Source organism: Liolophura sinensis, chromosome 12 (genome assembly GCF_032854445.1).
Source record: "Liolophura sinensis isolate JHLJ2023 chromosome 12, CUHK_Ljap_v2, whole genome shotgun sequence".
NCBI lineage: Eukaryota > Metazoa > Mollusca > Polyplacophora > Chitonida > Chitonidae > Liolophura > Liolophura sinensis.
Window position 1 is genome coordinate 3,959,494 of NC_088306.1, and position 20,337 is coordinate 3,979,830.

At 38.0% G+C, this 20,337-nt stretch overlaps 1 protein-coding gene across 1 annotated transcript in view; it reads left to right on the forward strand.

The window, feature by feature from the left end:
• LOC135479353 (dynein axonemal heavy chain 2-like) overlaps positions 1 to 20,337 on the forward strand; it is a 59,221-nt gene that overhangs the window by 6,329 nt on the left and 32,555 nt on the right. Inside the window, 23 exon segments of the mRNA XM_064759177.1 lie at positions 1,263 to 1,400; positions 1,616 to 1,723; positions 2,821 to 3,026; positions 3,625 to 3,754; positions 4,135 to 4,317; positions 4,976 to 5,110; positions 6,210 to 6,289; positions 6,623 to 6,769; positions 7,746 to 7,902; positions 8,564 to 8,698; positions 9,272 to 9,376; positions 9,834 to 10,004; positions 10,472 to 10,600; positions 11,079 to 11,290; positions 11,901 to 12,101; positions 12,390 to 12,546; positions 13,179 to 13,268; positions 13,940 to 14,188; positions 14,532 to 14,693; positions 15,636 to 15,758; positions 17,672 to 17,809; positions 18,669 to 18,751; positions 19,244 to 19,424. Coding sequence (XP_064615247.1) covers positions 1,263 to 1,400; positions 1,616 to 1,723; positions 2,821 to 3,026; positions 3,625 to 3,754; positions 4,135 to 4,317; positions 4,976 to 5,110; positions 6,210 to 6,289; positions 6,623 to 6,769; positions 7,746 to 7,902; positions 8,564 to 8,698; positions 9,272 to 9,376; positions 9,834 to 10,004; positions 10,472 to 10,600; positions 11,079 to 11,290; positions 11,901 to 12,101; positions 12,390 to 12,546; positions 13,179 to 13,268; positions 13,940 to 14,188; positions 14,532 to 14,693; positions 15,636 to 15,758; positions 17,672 to 17,809; positions 18,669 to 18,751; positions 19,244 to 19,424 — 3,420 coding nt within the window.

The window sequence follows — 20,337 nt, forward strand, 5'->3', positions numbered from 1 at the left end:
AGACAAGTTGTGCAGACCCAGTGATCAATTTCATATTCATTGTCGTCGTCTAGAGTTTTGTTTTGATTAGCTTTGTTAAGTTTAACAGGATTTAAACACGTACTGTCTATCATTTGTAATGTGATGCTGCTAGAAGAGATAGAGGGATACTCATTTCTCGTATTGTGATCAAAGTTATAGTCAGTGCCGTGGAAAGGAAGGGAGGTAATTGCAGTCGAGAAATAATGACACTGTCAAAATATAAGTAATAAAAAGAATATTGCGCAGTGAAGGTTGTCAGAATACCATAAATATTTTTCTTGTGAAAGGTGGATGGAAGGCTTTGCGTTTCGTCAGTTATCATTTCCACCTCTCTAAAAATATTATGGTAATATGTTAAGCCTGTGCAGGCAATTGTACAATGTAGTTTATGAATGCAGAGGGCTTTGTTCAGTTGCACTTGTCTGTTGTGAAGGTATCTCTTAAACAAAAGGTTCAGATCACTTTGTAGCAATATCTACTGTACAGTTGTCATTTACTGCATTCATGTGACAACAAAACATTAAATAATGTCAAGGTATGAGAATTGTTTTAGATGGCTAAGGTTTTACAGACAGGATTGTAATGCCAGCTTTATATTAGTGATAAATGCTGTCATGTCTTTCATAAGCCTTTGAGAAAATCTTCTTTTCCTGTTCAGTAGAAGATTCATGGTTTCTGACAACTGAATGATAGCCATTTTAATTTATTGTGGTGTGATTATTGAGGCCATCTAACCTTCAGGCTAAGTGGTCTCCATTATTTCACTGTCTGTACCACAATAACTATGCTCTTGTTCCTGTAAAAGTGTTGTGGTCTTTATAAAGCTTACTCATTCATGTATATATATCACAATTTGTAAATGTATTTATTTTTGTGGGACAGTATATGTCTGAGATAAAATACAATCTATAATGCCACATCCATTTAAATTGTTATGTCATGGCTGAAAACTTTTTTCATTGTTGGGGAAGGCTAGAATACTAAAACTGAAATTTGAAAGTCATCTAATTTGTGGGAAGTGTGGACTATTCCAGCAATTTTTCCTGTTGAAGACATATTTACATGATCGGACAGAATAAGAATGTGAATTTTCAGTTTCATTTTTACTCCATGTTTGGATTTTTGGTGTCAACACGCCCATGACACACAAAATAAGATGGTGTTGCCTAATCTATCTGTATACCCTTTGTAAGAGTGTTTCATTGAAAGCCTTGATTACTTTCTTTTCCATCTGAATTTAGATGAGCAATGAAATCATTCGTCGGTGTTGTGAGGAGATCAACCTGGAGAAGATATTCGACGGCTACGCTCAGACGGGCATGAAGAGTCTACAGGACTGTATAATGTGCTGTGAACAGTGGAAGGAGATATACATAAAGGTACCAGACTCCTCTCACAACTTCACATTCACACAACGTGGTTTGTTCCAACCACTGGGTGAATGGTACTTGTTGTATATGGTAAACTATGGAATTTGCGTCATTAAGCGTGCGTGTTCGATCAGTTGAAGTGACAAGATAAGCAGTCATTTGTAATTCATTCTGGTGCTAGAGTTCATGGTTTGCTGTTTTCATGTCGAATTTGTATTCTGCAGACCTCCAAACTGCACCACAAGTACTCTCCAGTGGGCTGGGTACTGGACAAGAGCAGTATCTTTGCTCAGGTGGATGCCTTCGTTCAGCGATGTAAAGATTTACTTGAGGTAAGATTCTACATATACATCACTCGTAGAACACAGTCCACACTTTCTGCAACTTAACTCTCTCATCTTTGTAACATTGTAAGGGAATTCAAGTTTTTAGACTATATTCCATATTCTAGTCATCAATTACACACTTTTCGAATTCTTACTATGTATCCATGTTTATAGTATCCTTCATTCCTGGCAGGTGTGTGAAGGTCAGATACACTTGTTGAATTCTTAGATCATGTACTGTGTGTCCATGTTTATATTATCCTTCATTCCTGGCAGGTGTGTGAAGGTCAGATACACTTTTTGAATTCTTAGATCATGTACTGTGTATCCATGTATATAGTATCCTTCATTCCTGGCAGGTGTGTGAAGGTCAGATACACTTTTTGAATTCTTAGGGCATGTACTGTGTATCCATGTATATAGTATCCTTCATTCCTGGCAGGTGTGTGAAGGTCAGATACACTTGTTGAATTCTTAGGGCATGTACTGTGTATCCATGTATATAGTATCCTTCATTCCTGGCAGGTGTGTGAAGGTCAGATACGCTTGTTGAATTCTTAGGTCATGTACTGTGTATCCATGTTTATAGTATCCTTCATTCCTGGCAGGTGTGTGGAGCTCGGATACACTTGTTGAATTCTTAGGTCATGTACTGTGTATCCATGTATATAGTATCCTTCATTCCTGGCAGGTGTGTGGAGCTCGGATACACTTTTTGAATTCTTAGGGCATGTACTGTGTATCCATGTATATAGTATCCTTCATTCCTGGCAGGTGTGTGGAGCTCAGATACACTTTTTGAATTCTTAGGTCATGTACTGTGTATCATGTTTATAGTATCCTTTGTCCCTGGCAGGTGTGTGATGGTCAGATACACTTTTTGAATTCTTAGGTCATGTACTGTGTATCATGTTTATAGTATCCTTTGTTCCTGGCAGGTGTGTGAAGGTCAGATACACTTTTTGAATTCTTAGGTCATGTACTGTGTATCATGTTTATAGTATCCTTCATTCCTGGCAGATGTGTGAAGGTCAGATACACTTTTTGAATTCTTAGGTCATGTACTGTGTATCCATGTTTATAGTATCCTTTGTTCCTGGCAGGTGTGTGAAGCTCAGATACACTTTGCACGGAGAGAGGATGGTAACAGGACAGAGATGCCTCACTTCCCTGGTCAGAAGGGGCCAGAGATCGCCAGAGGCCTGCTGGAAATAGAGGCCACATTTGAGAAGAACCTGAACCAGCTTCGCCAGGTCAAGTCGACCATTCTGGACGTGAAGGCGACATCATGGCACGACGATTATAACAGGTGATATATGTGGTAGTGCTCTTTTGTCAATACGACAGCTACGATGTTGCAACTTCTAGGTGACATTCCTTTCTGCCACATCGAACATCGAAACTCCAAACTCATGTACACCATGTTTTATGACCCAGCAAATATGATAAAACACGTTTCACACAACCAATTCTTGTTTAAATCTATAATTATCTACCTATAATTTATCATTTCAAGAGTTTATTAAATACAAAATCTAAATTAAATCGTAAAGAGCCAAGAAAGGATTTAAGATGATAGCAAGATATAACTATTGGTTGCCTGTACTGTAATTCTTCAGCCTTTTCATATGTTGCAAGGTGTTTATTCAGGCATGTCCTGAAGGCATTATTCTGTGTTGAGCGATAAAATTGTACTTTTTGTGAAGTCCTGACCCTGAACCTATGTGGTTTTGTCTCCAAAGTCAAATAACAAATGTGCATATATAGCACTGAAAGTCGCTTTGTCACATGCGAAATGGTTGAGGAATTAGGGTATATGCAAAACCTTATCTCAGGTACTTGTTTGTAAACTACTGCCATGGTCACGAATGTTTGTGGTTTTACTGTATTGTATCGATCTGTTACAGATTCCGAGCGGGTATCAAAGACCTGGAAGTAATGGTGCAGAATGTGATAACCTCAGCCTTTGAGACAGTCACGACTGTTGAACAAGGCGTAGAGCTACTGGATGTCTACATGCATCTGTCATCAAGGGAGGTAAGCTTTCACCATCTTCATTGGTTTTGACCTAGATGGAAAGTGTGATTCGATTCGTGTGGACTGACTTGCTTTTCTGTGTCTTGTTAAAGTAAACCAAAGTTTGAACAAAAACAAATAAGATTTACATCAACTATGGTATTGTGTTTAAGTCTGACATTTGTGAGGGCATTTACTCCAGCTGTATTACAGGATAGAAACACTACCCAAATTTGTGATGATTTGCTTTCGTCTGATACACTGTATTTCATTTGATAAAAAGTTTATTTCCGAGCAGTTATATGCATAATAGGCATTACACGTAATATTTTCCCAGCCTCTTTTGGAATTATAAACTGAAAATACTTTTTGTATAATTTGGGTGACTTGTATTGTTGTAGGCTATAAAGCGGACCATCGACAAGAAGACAGTGGATGTGTACAACCTGTTTAATGATGAGCTGAACTCAGTGAAGAAGGAGTTCACTCAGAAGGCGTTCATCCAGAGCTCTGAGCACCCGCACTTCTCTGGGTCTGCTGCTTGGGCGAGGATGTTGAAGAAGAGAGTAGAGAGAAGCATGATGGTGAGTGACGCAGTTCTTTTTGGAGACATCAGGATTTTCATAGCATGTAATGTTTGACCAAAAAAGCCAAAACTAGTCATTACACTAATGGAGGTAAGCTAGTAGAAAATATTTCACCTGATTTTGTCAAAAAGACACTCTTCTCTGCATTAAGAAGTTTTATCTGGTACAAAATCTCAATTTTTTTTCACCAATTCCGTACTGTAGTTTAACTTTGTACATCAGGACGATTAGGTGGTGAAAATTCCATGAAATTATGTGTGATTTACTTGAGTTATAACTAGATAAAGAAAGCTGATAAGGAAATCAAGATCAACATAATCTTTGATCAAGAACCATGCATGAACCATGCACTGTAGTTCAAGTGTCCTATAAAAATACCAGACGGAAATATTTTTTTCAAAAAGTTCAACAAAAGATCGACTATTTGTTTGTACATCCTGGAGAGCTGTTTATGTGGTTTAATTGAAGTCATATATCTCTTATAAGTACCAAATTAAAATACATTGTCTTTGAGAAATTAAAGATTTTCTTTATGTTTGTACCGCCCTTTGTTGTTAAGTGCTGTGAGAAACGGAACTGCACTTTGGCTGGATCAGGGGAGATAACTGTTGGGGTCAAGGGGCATAACCCTGATTTGTATTTTTTTTGTTTCCAGATCCTGGATAGAGCTCACTTCCTTCCACAGATAGGGTCAGGAGATGAAACACGGTCACAGTACCAGCAGCTGTGTATAGCCCTGGATGAGTACACCAGGAAAACATTCACAGAGTGGTCACAGAGTATTGACAAGGTATTCTTATTAACTTACGTGTTTGTACAACTTTTGTTAATTGTAAAGCTACATCTGGCATTTTTTGAAGTGATTACATTCAGGGAAATGCATAGAAAGTCTGTTTTAGCTAAAACTAATTTGCACAACAGTTTTCACAATCAAAAACAAATCCAAATTGGGAAACAGAATTGATGATTGCAGTTGAGTGTAAAATATTTATGAGTTTTCTAACAGTTTTATGCCTATTTTATATTAATTGATTTTATTTAGTTAAATAATTTTCTAAACTGCAAACCAGTGGGTAATACATACATGTACCTATGACTATGTTGACGCATTTTCTCTTGTTACGTGCTAAGAAACAGAGATATACTCATGTAAGTTGGCATTGATGAACTGGGTGATTCTCTTGCTTTCTCTCTGATAAATTTGTTTCTTCCAGCCTCGAGAACATTTTCATTCTTGAAAGTCTTAAAGAGAGTTTAAAAGTGTGCTGTGATATGCTTGTGTGATCTTTCTCCTTCAAAAGAAGACATTTATATCTCCCAGCTTAAGAAAAGTCGCAAAAAGAACAATATCTTAAAAAGAATGCTTGATTTTGATATTAAACCTTCCAGTGGGTGTCTAAAATGGAGCACTGTTTTGTCTGGTTGACATGCTTGCCTTTCATCCACATGAATGTACAAGGTTTTGATTCAATCCAAGCCTCTGACAGAGAATTTAGTGCGGCTATTCAGGCATTTCAGGTTTTGTTACATGAAGTTTGTCTGTGAAATCATTTGCCTTACACGAATATGGCACATTTTTTGAACTCACTCTGCCGGTGAAGAGTTTGTCAGTATCTTGCCAAAGGTTGATGGTTTATTTCAGATACTAAGGTTGTAAAGCTGATTGTCATTGTATACACGAGAAATATTTGTGTATGGCATTATCCCCTTGTTAATTGAAGTAATGAATAATTTTCTTTCCAATTTAATGAGTAATAGGTACATGCAGGACAGATTTACCGATAGTGTCAATTAATTAATATGCTTTATTCACGTTATAACCCACATTTTTCCAACAATTTTGTCTGTCAGTCTAGGGTATGTTTCTTCCTTTTTTCTCTCCCCTGTAGGAGCCCTCAAAACTGCTGGAGGTACCTCTGATGTGCAAGAGTGCAGAAAGACCACCCATGATTGACATCAACTTTGACAAGTAAGACATAAGAAAATCTTTTTTATTCAGTGATTTGTGAAGTGACATTAATTTTATTACCCTTTAATCCTTCTGTGTAATCTAGATATTTCCCTTGTTCTGACATGAACGAAGTGTAGGAGGCTGTAGGTGGGAAGGTCTGCCAGCAACCTGCGGATGGTCATGAGTTTTCCCCGGGCTCTGCTTGGTTTCCTCCCACCGTAATGCTCATCGCTATAAGTGAAATATTCTTCGTATGGCATAAAACACCAATCAAATAAATAAATAATATCAGAAGGTCTATTCAGCTCCTTGTTTCAATAAATGTACACGTGTTTTACTCTTGTTGTGTAGGAGCTTACTGAAGATGTTCCAGGAGATCCACTACTGGGAACGGCTCATGTTTGAGATCCCTCACTACGCCAATGATGTCTACAACAAGCGTGAGGATCTGAGGGGACTGCGAGAACACGTGCTGCTGGTTGTCAGGGACTACAATAGGTCAGAGTTCATACAGCAACAGATTGTGTAATGTGATATGAAGGCTTGACTTTTGTTTTTCTGGATTCTAGCAGAAATATATTTTCCTTCATATTATTTGGGGAATATTAAAGCCAGATAGGATTTTTTCAGTGGAACTGCTTCGGTGGCATTGTATTTAAAGCTCTGCCTTGAAGTTGAGAGACTAAAATCAAACCTAACACCATACCAAAGACTTTAAAGGTGGTACTTGTTTGGTACTTTGCAAAAAGAGATAAGAGCAAGGAAACTGGCCAATTCCACAAAGACATATTTGATTTTAATCAAAATTTGAAATACGAGCTTAAAGGTTATGTTTTAGTTTTGTACAGTGAAATTTTGTTCACCTCATCTGTGTTATTTTAAGCCGAATGTGTCCAAATTGAAACTTTCAGTACCCAGAACTGAGTGTTGTGGAAAGATTGTAATTTTTAACTTAAGTCAGAAGCAGCCTTGTGGCCCTGTGTCAGTAGAACGTCATTGTGGAGGAAGGAGGGGGAGGATGTCATCTCTGATGTCCCCGGCGTGATATTTTAGTGGAGGTAGCTCTTTGTTGACATGGACTTGCCCTGCCACAAGAAGACATATACACGCCTAATGACTCCAGCTGATCCTCACCGTTATTTGACTGAAAAATGGCATGAAAATCCAATCATACATAGATACATGTTCAGGTGAACATAAGTACTAAGGTACAAAACAGGTGTAATATAGGACACACTAAAACACATTGATATTTATGCTTACATGTGTTCTAAAACATGCCAGACTTTGATTTTGACTTTGGATGTTCAATTCTGAGTCTGGTTTATCTGTTTTGATGCCACTAATCGGACTTTAGTCGTAAAGTACACATGATTTACTTAATCACCAAGTAAATCATGAGTACTTTATATCTGTATGACCCACATTATAAAGGAACTGTTGAGCCTCACATAGTACTTCATATTGAATACAGAATCATAGCTGCTCTGTCTCTGGAGGAAAGATGTCTGTTCAGGGAGAGAATTCGGTCGCTGGACAAGAAGATCCACCCAGGCCTGACAAAGCTCACCTGGGCATCCAAGGGCATATCTGATTTCTTTGTCAATGAGTGCAGAAAGGATGCCAGCAAGGTAAGCACATGGTCAAAGTTTACCATCTTGTGGGTTCTCCCATTTGTTGGGTGATAACAGTTTTGCAAAGCTTTTGAGGCTGTTTGTACAGTCAAACTTTCATTGAAGCCCACTTGTTTTCTATCAGTTTGGTGTCCGTATACATGTTTGTACATCACAAGCCGGGAAATTTTGTCAGTAACTTGCCAAAGGTCAGGGGTTTTTACCCAGGCATTCCAGTTTCCTCCACCCTTCAAACTTACTGCCCGTCGTGTAAGTGAAAATTCTGGACTAAGGCAATGAAATAAATGGGAATAAATAGCAGTGCAAGGTCTGTAAAGCTTGTTCTGGTATCTATGGCTGTAGTGTTAGTCATGTGGTTTGGATTTATTTATTTGATTGGTGTTTTATGCCGTACCCAACGATATTTCACTTCTAGCAACCAGCATTATGATGGGAGGAAACCGGGCAGAACCCGGGACAAACCCACGACCCTCCACAGGCTCCTGGCAGACCTTCCCACCTATGGCGATTGTGGTTTGGAAGGTACACTTTTTATAGTACTCAGGCCACATGACTCCACTTTCTTCTACAGTGTAAGTCAGGTATCATTGAGTATCATTGGTACAGTAGCCAGCCCTAACCCCAATCAAGTTACTAACGATACAGGTGTGGATTTCAGGTTCAGACAATAGTGGACGATTACAAAGGTGCTAACATGTCCATCTCCAAGAACTGTGTGAAGATCAGTGAGCTTCTACTGGTCAGCATTGACTCCACAAAGGTGTACGTCAAGCTGGAGTTTGATACACAACAGGTAAAGTTGTACTCTCACACGGGAAATGACTGAAAATTTCGCATACTTAATATTGCATTTTTAGAGACATATGTACCCTAAAACCTTTTCAACCACCACTGTGACCGATATTTTTAGACATTCTGAGGGAACTTTGGGGTTTCGAGAAATAATCTGCACAGTTTCATGAACCTTGCATCTATATCAACACACACAAATCTTTTGCTGTCATTTTCGTCATAATTGTTTGCATAAATTTCACTGAAGAAAGTGCTTTGGTGGTTTAAAAGGTTTAAGATTTACAGTATGTCATTACACTTATATTTTTTCCAGCATATTGAACATGTGTATCTTCTAAAACACCTTTCTTAGATCAATACATGTAGGCCCCTCATAATCAGGCCATAATTGCAACTTAATGGCCATGTGAAAATTTGAGGTCATTTATTTAAATGCTACAATGAATTAGGACTTTGAGACTTGCTGTGTCAAAAGTAATTTTAGTGCATGGTTTCCAATGTTACCAGTATCAAGTTTTACTCTAAGGTACTATCTATACTGTAAAAAATTCAAAACTTTTCCTTGTGTTTTCAGTCTAACCATCGCAACAGTGTGCAGAGAAGCCTGAAGCAAATCCACGAGGACATTGTCATGACCATGAGGCACACGTTTGAGGTGTTCAAGAAAGATGGTTATGAGGTAGTGGCGTGGCTTTCATCAAACAATGCATTGATCGGAAGATTCTTCCATGGATTTGTTTGTTTTTGTAGAGTTTTTGCGTGATAGTCTGTAAGCAGTAGAACTGGCATCTGTGTACTACATTTCCTTATTTGATAGCTGATTCACCTAGCATATGCAGTATTCAACGTATAAATTCTCCCCAAAAGTGCATTTTGAGAAGCAAATTAAGGTCATAAAATATTACCTTTGGTGCTGAAATTTCCATTTTTCTATAAAAATATTATCCTATCTTCCATACAAACCTCAGATCACTTTTCTAAGATCAATGGTCAAGATTTCTCCAAATCGGGGTGGGAAAATAAATGATGTATTCCTGGAAGAAATTTTGGGTCAAACACGACAATTGAAAAATTGTAAGTATAAAGGCATTTATACCAATCCGAAGTGATTTGAATGTAGTGCTGTTGTCAATCAGGTTCAGCAACACTGGCACCGTTACACAGAGAAGATGGATCGTATGGTCGAGGAGGCGTTCAGGCTCAACGTGAAGTGGTCACTACAGGAGCTCTCCAGGGCCATCAACGGGGATGGCAAGTCTGGCCCTAACCCACTGTTTAAGGTTGACGTCATCTTGGAGGGAGACAAGGTCAGGACTGTGTACAGAAGATGTACAGAATATAGAAAACTAAATTTAATTTCAGATTGGTGTGTGTTATTTAGAATGTGGGTCGAGTAACAGTGTTATGATGGTTTGTTGCATGAATGGTCTAGGCAGTTGATATCCCTTTTCAAATTTTCAGCGCAAGAATCTGTTCTGTACTCAGAAAGTGTGACTCCCCAAAATTTCAATTTTCTGCATTATGAATACATATAATGAAAACATATCAATAAAATAAATAGAACACATGTACAGCAGTGCATTCAAAGTTTATGTTAAAAAGTGTCAAGATAAAACATCAAGAATTAAGTCAGTAATGAAATTTTTCAGAGTGAGAAATTTTAAGGAAATCCTGTTGTTTCAACATAATTCATTACATACATACCATTTTGTATAATTAAAAAAAAAAAGAATGTGAATGTAAATATAATTGCACATGTTTTATGACCATTCAGGTGGAGTTTTCCCCAACCCTCAAACAGTTAGCGACGATCGTGAGCAGCATCAGTGGACACTTAACTCATGCCATATCAGACATCCAGAGATTACCAGACCTGCTTAGTGGGACGAGATCCAAGAAAGACGTAAGTATCATTGCCTGATATAGAGGAATGTGAACGTAAGTTTTAAACAGAGCATTGTGTATTAATGACACAGATATGTACAAGTCCATCTTTTATCTTGTACATTGGTACTTTTGTTGAACACCTTGACAACCTCAGCAAGAATTGAGGTCATCAAGTATGATTTAAAGGTGTGAAATGTATTAGATTCCATTTAGCCAATGTAAAACAACATGAAGGTGGATGGAGTACAACAATCACTCATTTCTGTGTCTGAAATAATGAATGTTTACCTGATCAAATGGATCTTCTTGATGACTTAATGATTTATTTTGAGCTTTTTAAAATCCAAACATCTTAGCCCCATAAATCAGTAAATCAGAAATGCTTCTTCTTGACGATATGGCTTCACTATTGCCATAGTGGTGTTTACCCATAATCATTCATTCGTTCAGAAATACTCCTAACACATGGACATCTTCCTGTAACATGTTTACAGCCCATCTATGAGGTAATCAAGAGAGATGAGGACACACGTAAGATCCAGGGAACCATCAACAGCGGGATGCAGGGTAACGCCATCAACCTGCAGAACTATCTGACGACCTGGGACAACTACAGGGAGATCTGGGAGATCAACAAGGATGCGTTCATCAGACGCTACGAGAAACTCAACCCTCAGGTCTCCTCCTTTGATGCTGATATTGCCAGGTGAGAGAGAGCAGAGACTAAGCTTGTTCAGGGTTTGTCTTGTCTGAAACCTAATTGGGTGCAATTTTCTCATGCAATAGTGATTCAGGTACCATTTTTACTTTCAAAAGTAATTTGTCAGTAGTTTGCCAAAGAAGTGTCATTACCATGGCAGGAATATGGCTGACTATATGTCGACCCGATGATCTGTGTTTGCCAATGAACGAGAAAAACACCTCGGCGTACGAGGGCAAGTGGAGGAGTGTCTTCATTAATACTCACATGACTTAATTACACTGAGCAACATTTCCACCAAAATAGAAACTACTTCAGCAATACCTGGTGTCACCAATCATTCACAGGTGGACCATAAATTATGGTCTCCATTCTTTTAAATTTCCCTTTTACCCTCCCACGTCATTCATTCACAGTAACTTAATTTACAACAACAACATGTTGTCATCAACAACAACTGTGTTATGATCATTTCCAGAAGTGATTCTGGATTACGTTAAATAATCTGTATTAGATTTGTGAGCTCTTTCAGCAGAGGAACAAGATGGCATGCTATAGAACCATGTGCATTCATTAATGTGGTCAGTCAGTGAGAACAAATGTATGTGATTGACAGGTACACTGAGGTGATTAACAATGTCCAGACACAGGAGACCATCCTAAACATCCAGTTTGTCCTGCTGGATTGCTCTCCCCTGAAGAACTCCATCCTGGCCCACTGTCTGGAGTGGCAGAAGAAGTTCACCACTCTCCTCAGCGAGATCGGCACCAAGAAACTCAACGACCTACATAATTTCCTCAAGTCTAACTCAGAAAGGTACGTAAACTTTCAGGTACCAGGCCTTAAATGCTCTGTCATAATGATTGTGAATTGTAAGCTTTTGTCATGCTTTCACGGGCAAAATTTATTCAGTTCCTTGTATTATTAGCCAAGAACTGGATTGACCTCTGTGGACATGGTTTCGTTATCACATCCAAAACCATTTTGGCTTACCTGTCTGTAGATTTTAACAGGTTCTCTCCACAATATGACGGCAAAATTCCCTAAGTGTTAGCATTTATTTATTCATTCTGCTGAGAAGTTATTTTTCTGTTGCCTTGTCAGGGTGAGCAAACCACCCCAGAACCTGGATGAGCTGGGAGACAGCCTGTCCCTCTGGGAGAAGCTTCACGGTGAACAGTCTGCCATCGAGGCCAAGTTCCAGCCTCTCCATGACCAGTTTGCCATCCTAGAGAAGTATGAAGTGGCCATCCCAGAACAGGTGCAGTACAGCAGTTATAACGTTGTAACAAATCGTCTCAACTGTATATACACTGCAGCACTGAAATCATTAGCTGTGCCACAAATTGCATGAAGTACATTAATTGTCCATAAAAATAGTTCGAATTTTTTTTATTTTTTAGTTTGTTTTTTTTGTCCATGTAGTAAAATGCGTTTGAAACTTTGAATTCAACAGTGGTCTTTTTTAACCAGTGATGTCACATTAGGTTTTTGTCGCTTCACACACAGACAGCTGGATTTCATCATTCAGGGTGCATATACATATAGATGAATGCATTCCTTGAAACAAATTATTTCAACCAAAAAAGTGATATGGAATGTGGTACATTTAGTTCATTCAAGTTTGAAATTCTGAGTGTAATGCCTTAATTCATCAATTTCATAGTTTTAGCACTCAGACAAACTTAAAAATCTGCCAGTAGCATTTAAAATTGTTTGTATAAATTGCTGTATTTGTATTTGCCACAGTGACTATAAATCATCAGACAAAAAAAAATTAATTAATTAACAACTGACTGATTTGGGTTAACCACTTATTGCAGCCCTGGTTAGCAGGCTAGTTTTTGTAAACGTGGTCTTGTATTGCACTGGCCCCATAATCTGTGGTTTCAGACAACAGATTTGCTGAACGACCTGGGAAATGAGTGGGTGTCATTCCAACAGTGTCTTATAGATGCTGAGGGCATGCTCAAGAAACACAAGGTACAGTATGTTAATCTCATATTACATCTCTTATGCTCACTGGCCCTGCATGGGAAGATCTTCCAACAACCTGCAGATGGTTGTGGGTTTACCCCGGGCTGTGCCCGGTTTCTTCTCACCATAATGCTGAGTACGCAATGAAACACCAAATAAATAAATAAATAAATAAATACATGTCTTATGAAAGCATTAGATCAGTTTTTTCAATTTTTTTGCCATTTTCAATGAAATTAGTTGCTTCTTTTTTTGCTAAAATGGTTTGTTATTCTCGATTAAAAGTTGGTACATGCCAACATCATGGGCTAGTTAGACAGATCATGTTTTAGTTTTGAGCTGTTTTGTCCATTTTGACCAAATTACTGTGGGTCTTTGTTCCGTTCCGAGATACAGTATATTATAACGACAGGGTCAATTACTTCTTTGTTCATGAAACTGATTGCTAGATTTTATGGTGTAGCAAGTAAATTTTATTTTCTACTAATTCTAACTGGCAAGCTACCCTGGGTCTGTCATGACATGTTTTCTCTTGCCTAGTGGCAAAAAGATTTTGACAGCCATTCTGATAGTCCATACTCATTATTTTCCAGTGCTGTTTTAGAGTTTCTATACGTTTTAGAAGCTGAAGTGTTGGCATTTTATTTACCTCATAAAATCTGTCATTTGTAATGCAGGAGAAATTCAAGACAGGTCTACTGGCACAGTCTGAAGAGTTCAAGAAGCAAGTGTCATCTCTGACTGATGAATTCAACAGTAAGGGTCCGTTCTCCAGTGGTCTGTCCACATCAGAAGCCTTTGAGAACATTGCCAGCATTCGCACACAGCTCCAGGCTCTCAAGGAACAAGAGCAGACCCTGCGCAAAGGGCTCAACATCTTCAAAATTGATCAGCCACCTTCTAAAGAGATCTCGGCTCTGGAAAAGGTTAGTGTCCCCATTGGTGGAGATTTCTGTAGAATCTGTGTGTATTTTGGGTGTTTTTAGTGCAATAAGCTTTCCTTTGTCACTCAGTTTTACTTGCTCTATCCGTTTTATTACGCTTACATTTATGAGGGTTTGACTTATGGTGTGGCATTGTTCGAAATTCCATAGTTTTGTTAACATTACTGAGCTTAAGTTTCTAAGGTTTCTGGCAGGTACAGATATGTTTTTCAGGCTTCCTGCACCTGTAAACTTAACCACCAGACATAAAACCTGAATCAAGCAAGCTGAGTTTTCAGTGACTTTACCCTTGCCTGTTACCCAACTTATCTCATTCTACCCACAGGACCTGGAGATGATAGAGCTGGTGTGGGAGGTGAACAAGGAGTGGGAGGAGCAGTGGGGAGGCTGGAAGGTTGGGCGCTTTGTTGAGATCCAGACAGCTGACATGGAGAACCAGTCAAACACACTCTACAAGAAGCTCAACAAGCTCAGCCGTGAGCTCAAAGTAAGTCTGCCATTAACAGCCGTGAAGAGCTCGAAGAAAGTCTGCAGTTAACAGCTGTGTAAAGCTCAAAGTAAGTCTGCTGTTAAGAGCTGTGTAAGCTCAACAAGCTCATCTGTGAGTTCAAAGTAAGTCCGCTGTTAACAGCTGTGTAGAGCTCAAAGAAAGTCTGCAGTTAACAGCTGAGTAAGCTCAAAGTAAGTCTGCCATTAACAGCTGTGTAAAGCTCAAAATAAGTCGGATGTCAACAGTTGTCATGGTTGTGTAAAGCTCAAAGTAAGTCTGCCATGAACAGTTGTGTAAAGCTCAAAGTAAGTCTGCTGTTGACAGTGATGTGAAGCTCGACAAATTCAGTTTCAAGCACAAAATAAGTCTGCAGTGAACAGTCGTGTCAGGTATTAATTGGATAGTCAGTGAAGTTTGTGTGTTACAGGAAAAGATTATTTAGTTGTGATAAGCACTACCAAACACCTGTCAAATGAATTAATACAGACTGTTGAAAACTGTATAAATAAAGAGTTCTATCTTCCATATTTATATTTATGCAAACAGTGCATTAAATTCTTCCCAATGCTTGAACTTTGTTCCTCTTTCTAAGCTATTAGTTTCATTGAGGGTGAAAACAACAGACACACATGTATCTCTGCTCAGAAAAAGTCACTGATACTAACACCCAGAGGCACTTAAAAATGGTTTATATTGCATTGGATACATCATATAGTTTTATGTGCCACATTTTGTTTTTTTCATCGGCCTTATGGGTCTTTTTGTGAAGATTAATTCCTCAGTATCAGAAAAATTAAAGTGTTGGCATAAAAATATCATTTTAACGTGGTTCTGAAAGTGCATTATTCATTAGGTTTTTAACTTTAATTGAAATACAGCATGTTCAAATGTTGAACTGTGCGTAGTAAGTGACAATTCCATCTGTGTTTATAATGACAGGATAAGAACTGGGAAGTTGTGGACACCAGTAAAGGGAAGCTGGATCAGTTCAGGAGAACTATGCCATTGATACAGGATCTGAAGAACAAGGCCATGAGGCCCAGGCATTGGTCACAAATACAGGTATGTTAATAACATGGAGTTCAAATCCAGTTGGAACTGACATTTTTATAATGGTTTTTTTTTTTGTGCAAGTGGGCAATGTTTTAGCAAGCAAGCCCTTTAAACATACCTATTCAGAATGAAATAATAAAGGTGAACAGATTATGCAACAATGTATTGATCGATGGTAACTTTCGACTGTTCTGTCCCTGAGCAAGTTTACATCATGGCTGTTTGTAACATGTTTTCATTCAAAAGCAGGTTGTATTTTAGTCACAGTTTTGGGCTTGAATTTGATGCTGTTGTATTCAGGTAATCAATTTTTTCTTCATAAATAATTGCATGGACACAATAAACATCAGAACGCTGTCCTCAAAATTAATAACTGTTAGTGAGAAATTTATGAAAATGAAGAATAATTGGAAGTATTTCTGCACACCTGATTTTCCTCTGCTCTGTGTCCTGTTGTGCCAGCTGTGTTACAGAGCTCGTCTTAGCCTAGCTCTGGGGTATGAACCAGATGAGGTGAGACGCCATGTTGTTGCTGTTGTTGTTGTTGTATCACTATGACCTATGTGTCAGTCTGTGAACATTGGGGCAAGCCGTCATCTAAGTTGATGTCAGATTTCCACGTGCAAACGTATACATGTAGTGTGCTGGTCTATGATCAGTCTTCTGTGCTGAAGCCGCAGAGAGTGGCGTGGTTCACCATACAGCATGTTGGCTTATTAGAGGAAGCAAATAAATTTTGTATAAACCAATCAAATTGTAGATTTCTAAATTATGATGGAGTAATGGAATGAAAAGTTTGTGTTCTTTTTTCCCTGCTAAGACCAAAATATGCCTTTATCTTCTTCAGATACAGGGCTGCATGGTGGCTGAACCCAGTTATTTTATACACTTATTACATATTATGCGTATCACCGCTGTAACGTAATATACTGCATGTCGCACACATTTTCTGCTTCATGTAGACAAAGTATGCTTTATTAAATCACATTTTTTAAGGTTTAAAGAATTAAACACATGCTTGTTCTGTTTACTGCAGGTTTTGATCTTTCTTGAATATGTAATCATAATTACAGTGCATTGTAGTATCCAAGTATCCAGGCCCAGTGTTATAGTTATAGTGCCTTTTTGGGGGGAGGCTGTGGGGGTGGGGGGGGGGGTGGTAAGGGGTGCTGGGGTAGGAAGGTATGAATTAAAGTCATTTGTGTCGGTTAGCTCTTTGCGGCAAGGATGTCAGCTGATGCTTTTTTTAAATTTGTCTACTTCCTGCACATGTACTTTCATCACTAAAAGTTCACATTCATGTTGAAGTTGAATAAATTGATTTTTCCTGTAGTGACTTTTTAATAATCTTAATTTTTCTTTTTAACAAAATGAGTTTTTAAAATTTTAAATCTTTTCAAAACCAAAACACGACTGTAGATGAAGGAAAGTTTTTAATACATTTGCGATAAGTCAAACTTTCACTAGATGTGGCACAGATGTGTATGACTTTGTGGACTACAAGCTCTGCTCAGTTTCTTTTATCTGGCTGCATTGTGTTGAGCTTGCAGAGTGACAGTCAACATATTTCACTTTTTAACACATGGAAAATTGCCATTTTTATTAAATGCACACAAATTTGTTACAGATGCAACATCCTGCAAAAAGTCTTACATAATTTCTCAAGGACTTGCCCCTTATATTAATTGAATGGCCCATATTAAAAGATCCAGTGTTAAAGGTCCAACAGACAGAACTGACTTGAGGCAGCTGAAAAGAAGAGTCTGATTCAAAAGCATTGTATCAGCTAAATTATGCGAGACAAACAAAATTGAAGGCGCAAGTAGATCAGTTGTAATTTTGTGTCATCGTATATGTCATACTCATGACTGAACCAGTGTCAGGCAAACAGTATCAGTGTTGTTGTTGTTAAATCTTTGCAGACAGAAATGGGTCGCACATTCGACCACAACGCTGAAGACTTCACTCTGGAGAGGATTATTGAGTATGGGTTTGACCAGTTCTCTGAGCAGATAAGTGACATCTCTGGAGCAGCCACTAAAGAGCTGGCAATCGAACAGGTGAGTACAGTTGAATGAGAGGCTCTCTATTTACATGAATCTATTCTGATTTCCTTATATTCTGTTAATGACCCAAACTTTCATCCAAAATCATGAAAAAAAAGCACGCTTATAGGGAAATAAATCATGTTCAGATGCATGAATTTTAGATGCGTTTGGAGTGGTAGAAAAATTGGAAGATTTTGATTGTTGTTGAACATCAATAATTTATTCAAGAATCTGAAGAGCTTCATTGTATTTGACCTGAAATATTACCCCAGAAAGGTGCAATTTTTGAGGTAAATAAGTGTTACTAAATATTACCTTTAATGCAGAAGATTACATTTTGCCATAGGATGTCATCCCACCTTCCAAAACAAACCTCAGAACACCTTCATAATTCTTGAGTATGGCGTAAAGACCAATCAACTAATTAAATAAATCAATGCATCTTTCTAAGATCTGAGGAGAACTGTCATAGTCAGGAGACATGAGCCGCTTAATTGATACAAAGTTTGAACAGAAAAAGATTATTACGGTTTTATGCCACATCTGGGATTCCAGTTTGTGAAATATCTTTGCAAAGTTGCTTGAATCTATCTGGATTCCTGTAAAAAGAAAATAGTAAAAACAATGATTATTTAATTTATACATAAGGTCTTTACTTATCTGAAAAATTACGTATTTATCTCTGATACATGTTGCATTTTATCACTGATTTTCCTTTGCAAAAAGGGATTAAGAACAGATTTGAATATAGATCGAGGTATGAAAATCAGATTCACATGAATTCCAGTGAGATGAAGTTTTGATTCTCGCAAAAAAGAACCCTATGACAGTTGGTTTACTGTATGTCACTAGTACTTTGTTCATATTTCAGGGCCTGCAATCTATCACTAACACCTGGAATGTCACAGAGCTTGACATCTGTCCTTACAAAGACAAGGGACATTTCAAGATCAAGTGAGTAGTCAGAACATAATAAGACCTCTGGCCCCAGGATCACAATGCAATCTTGGACTTAAATCAAAATTTTAATCATTAAATTTGGTATGATCCTTTCCGTTATTTTAGCTGAAATTTGTTGTACAATGACTTACCCAAAATGTATGTTGTAAAGCAATATTTTGATCTGAATTGTTACATTGGGAATAATGGTTTTAAAATGATTTTAAATTTTGACTTGACTTTAAGTAAAGTAAGATGACCAAAGATACATCTAGTTCTTCCGTAATACATCTCCCGCTCATTAATTATAACACTTTTAGCATCACCACACCAGATGCCACACTGATGTTACAAATGTGCCCCCCAAATTTTATACAAAGTTGTTGTTGTGCATGCACAAATCTGTTCATACTTTCAGTAAAGAAAGCCTTCAGCTCTTTTTCCACTCCAAGGCTTGGCTGTCCTGTATGATCGGTTTTCCATGCTGTTGTATTTTTTCTCTGCCAGGAGCACAGATGATGTGTTTTTGGCACTGGAGGACAACCAAGTGTCATTGTCAACGATGAAAGCATCACGTTTTGTCAAAGCTTTTGAACAGGAAGTAGATCAGTGGGAGAGAACTCTGTCTCACATCCTGGAGGTCGTGGAAATGTTACTCACAGTTCAGAGGCAGTGGATGTACCTGGAGGTAGGAAAGACATTTTTAATATACACCAGATTCCTTTATGACTTCATGAGCTTGCTCCTTTGTTGGAAGGATTGATTTTTACATATAGTTGTGATTAATGCATAGTTTTAATTGTCTGGATCATCCTTAGTTAAATGCTTATTGTGTTTACAAGTTCAGGATTTATTTTCGCACAATGTCATGGGTGTAATGGCAGAATAGAATTTTATTCCTCCCTGAAACTTTTTTTGCAATGAAAGATAATGGAAATCCAGATATGTTGACAATAAACCTAAAACCTTACTGAAACTGGAATAAAAACTGTTAGCATTAAACAGAGAATTTGTAGATATGATCCCACTCTCAGTTTTGGAGCTTTGATGATAATAAGCGGTTGATGATGTTCCTTTGCGGAAAACCACTTCCAGTAATTTCTGGATACAATGTGTAATCTATGTGTCACATGTGTGAAAGTTTGTCAGTATTCTGTATACTCATCGGATCGGAAGCTAGAGACTCTCGCCCACTCTCGCTGTTTTGGAGCCTTGATGATAATAAGCAATTGATGATGTTCCTTTGCTGAAAACCACTTCCAGCAATTTCTGTATACAATGTGTAATCTATGTGTCACATGTGGGAAAGTTTGTCAGTATTCTGTATACTCATCGGATCGGAAGCTAGAGACTCTCGCCCACTCTCGCTGTTTTGGAGCCTTGATGATAATAAGCAATTGATGATGTTCCTTTGCTGAAAACCACTTCCAGCAATTTCTGTATACAATGTGTAATCTATGTGTCACATGTGTGAAAGTTTGTCAGTATTCTGTATACTCATCGGGTCGGAAGCTAGAGACCACATGATCTCCTTAGTAACAGACAGCGTGGATGAAGAAAATGGTCCTACCAATGTTATTGCATAGGAAAATGCCTATGTT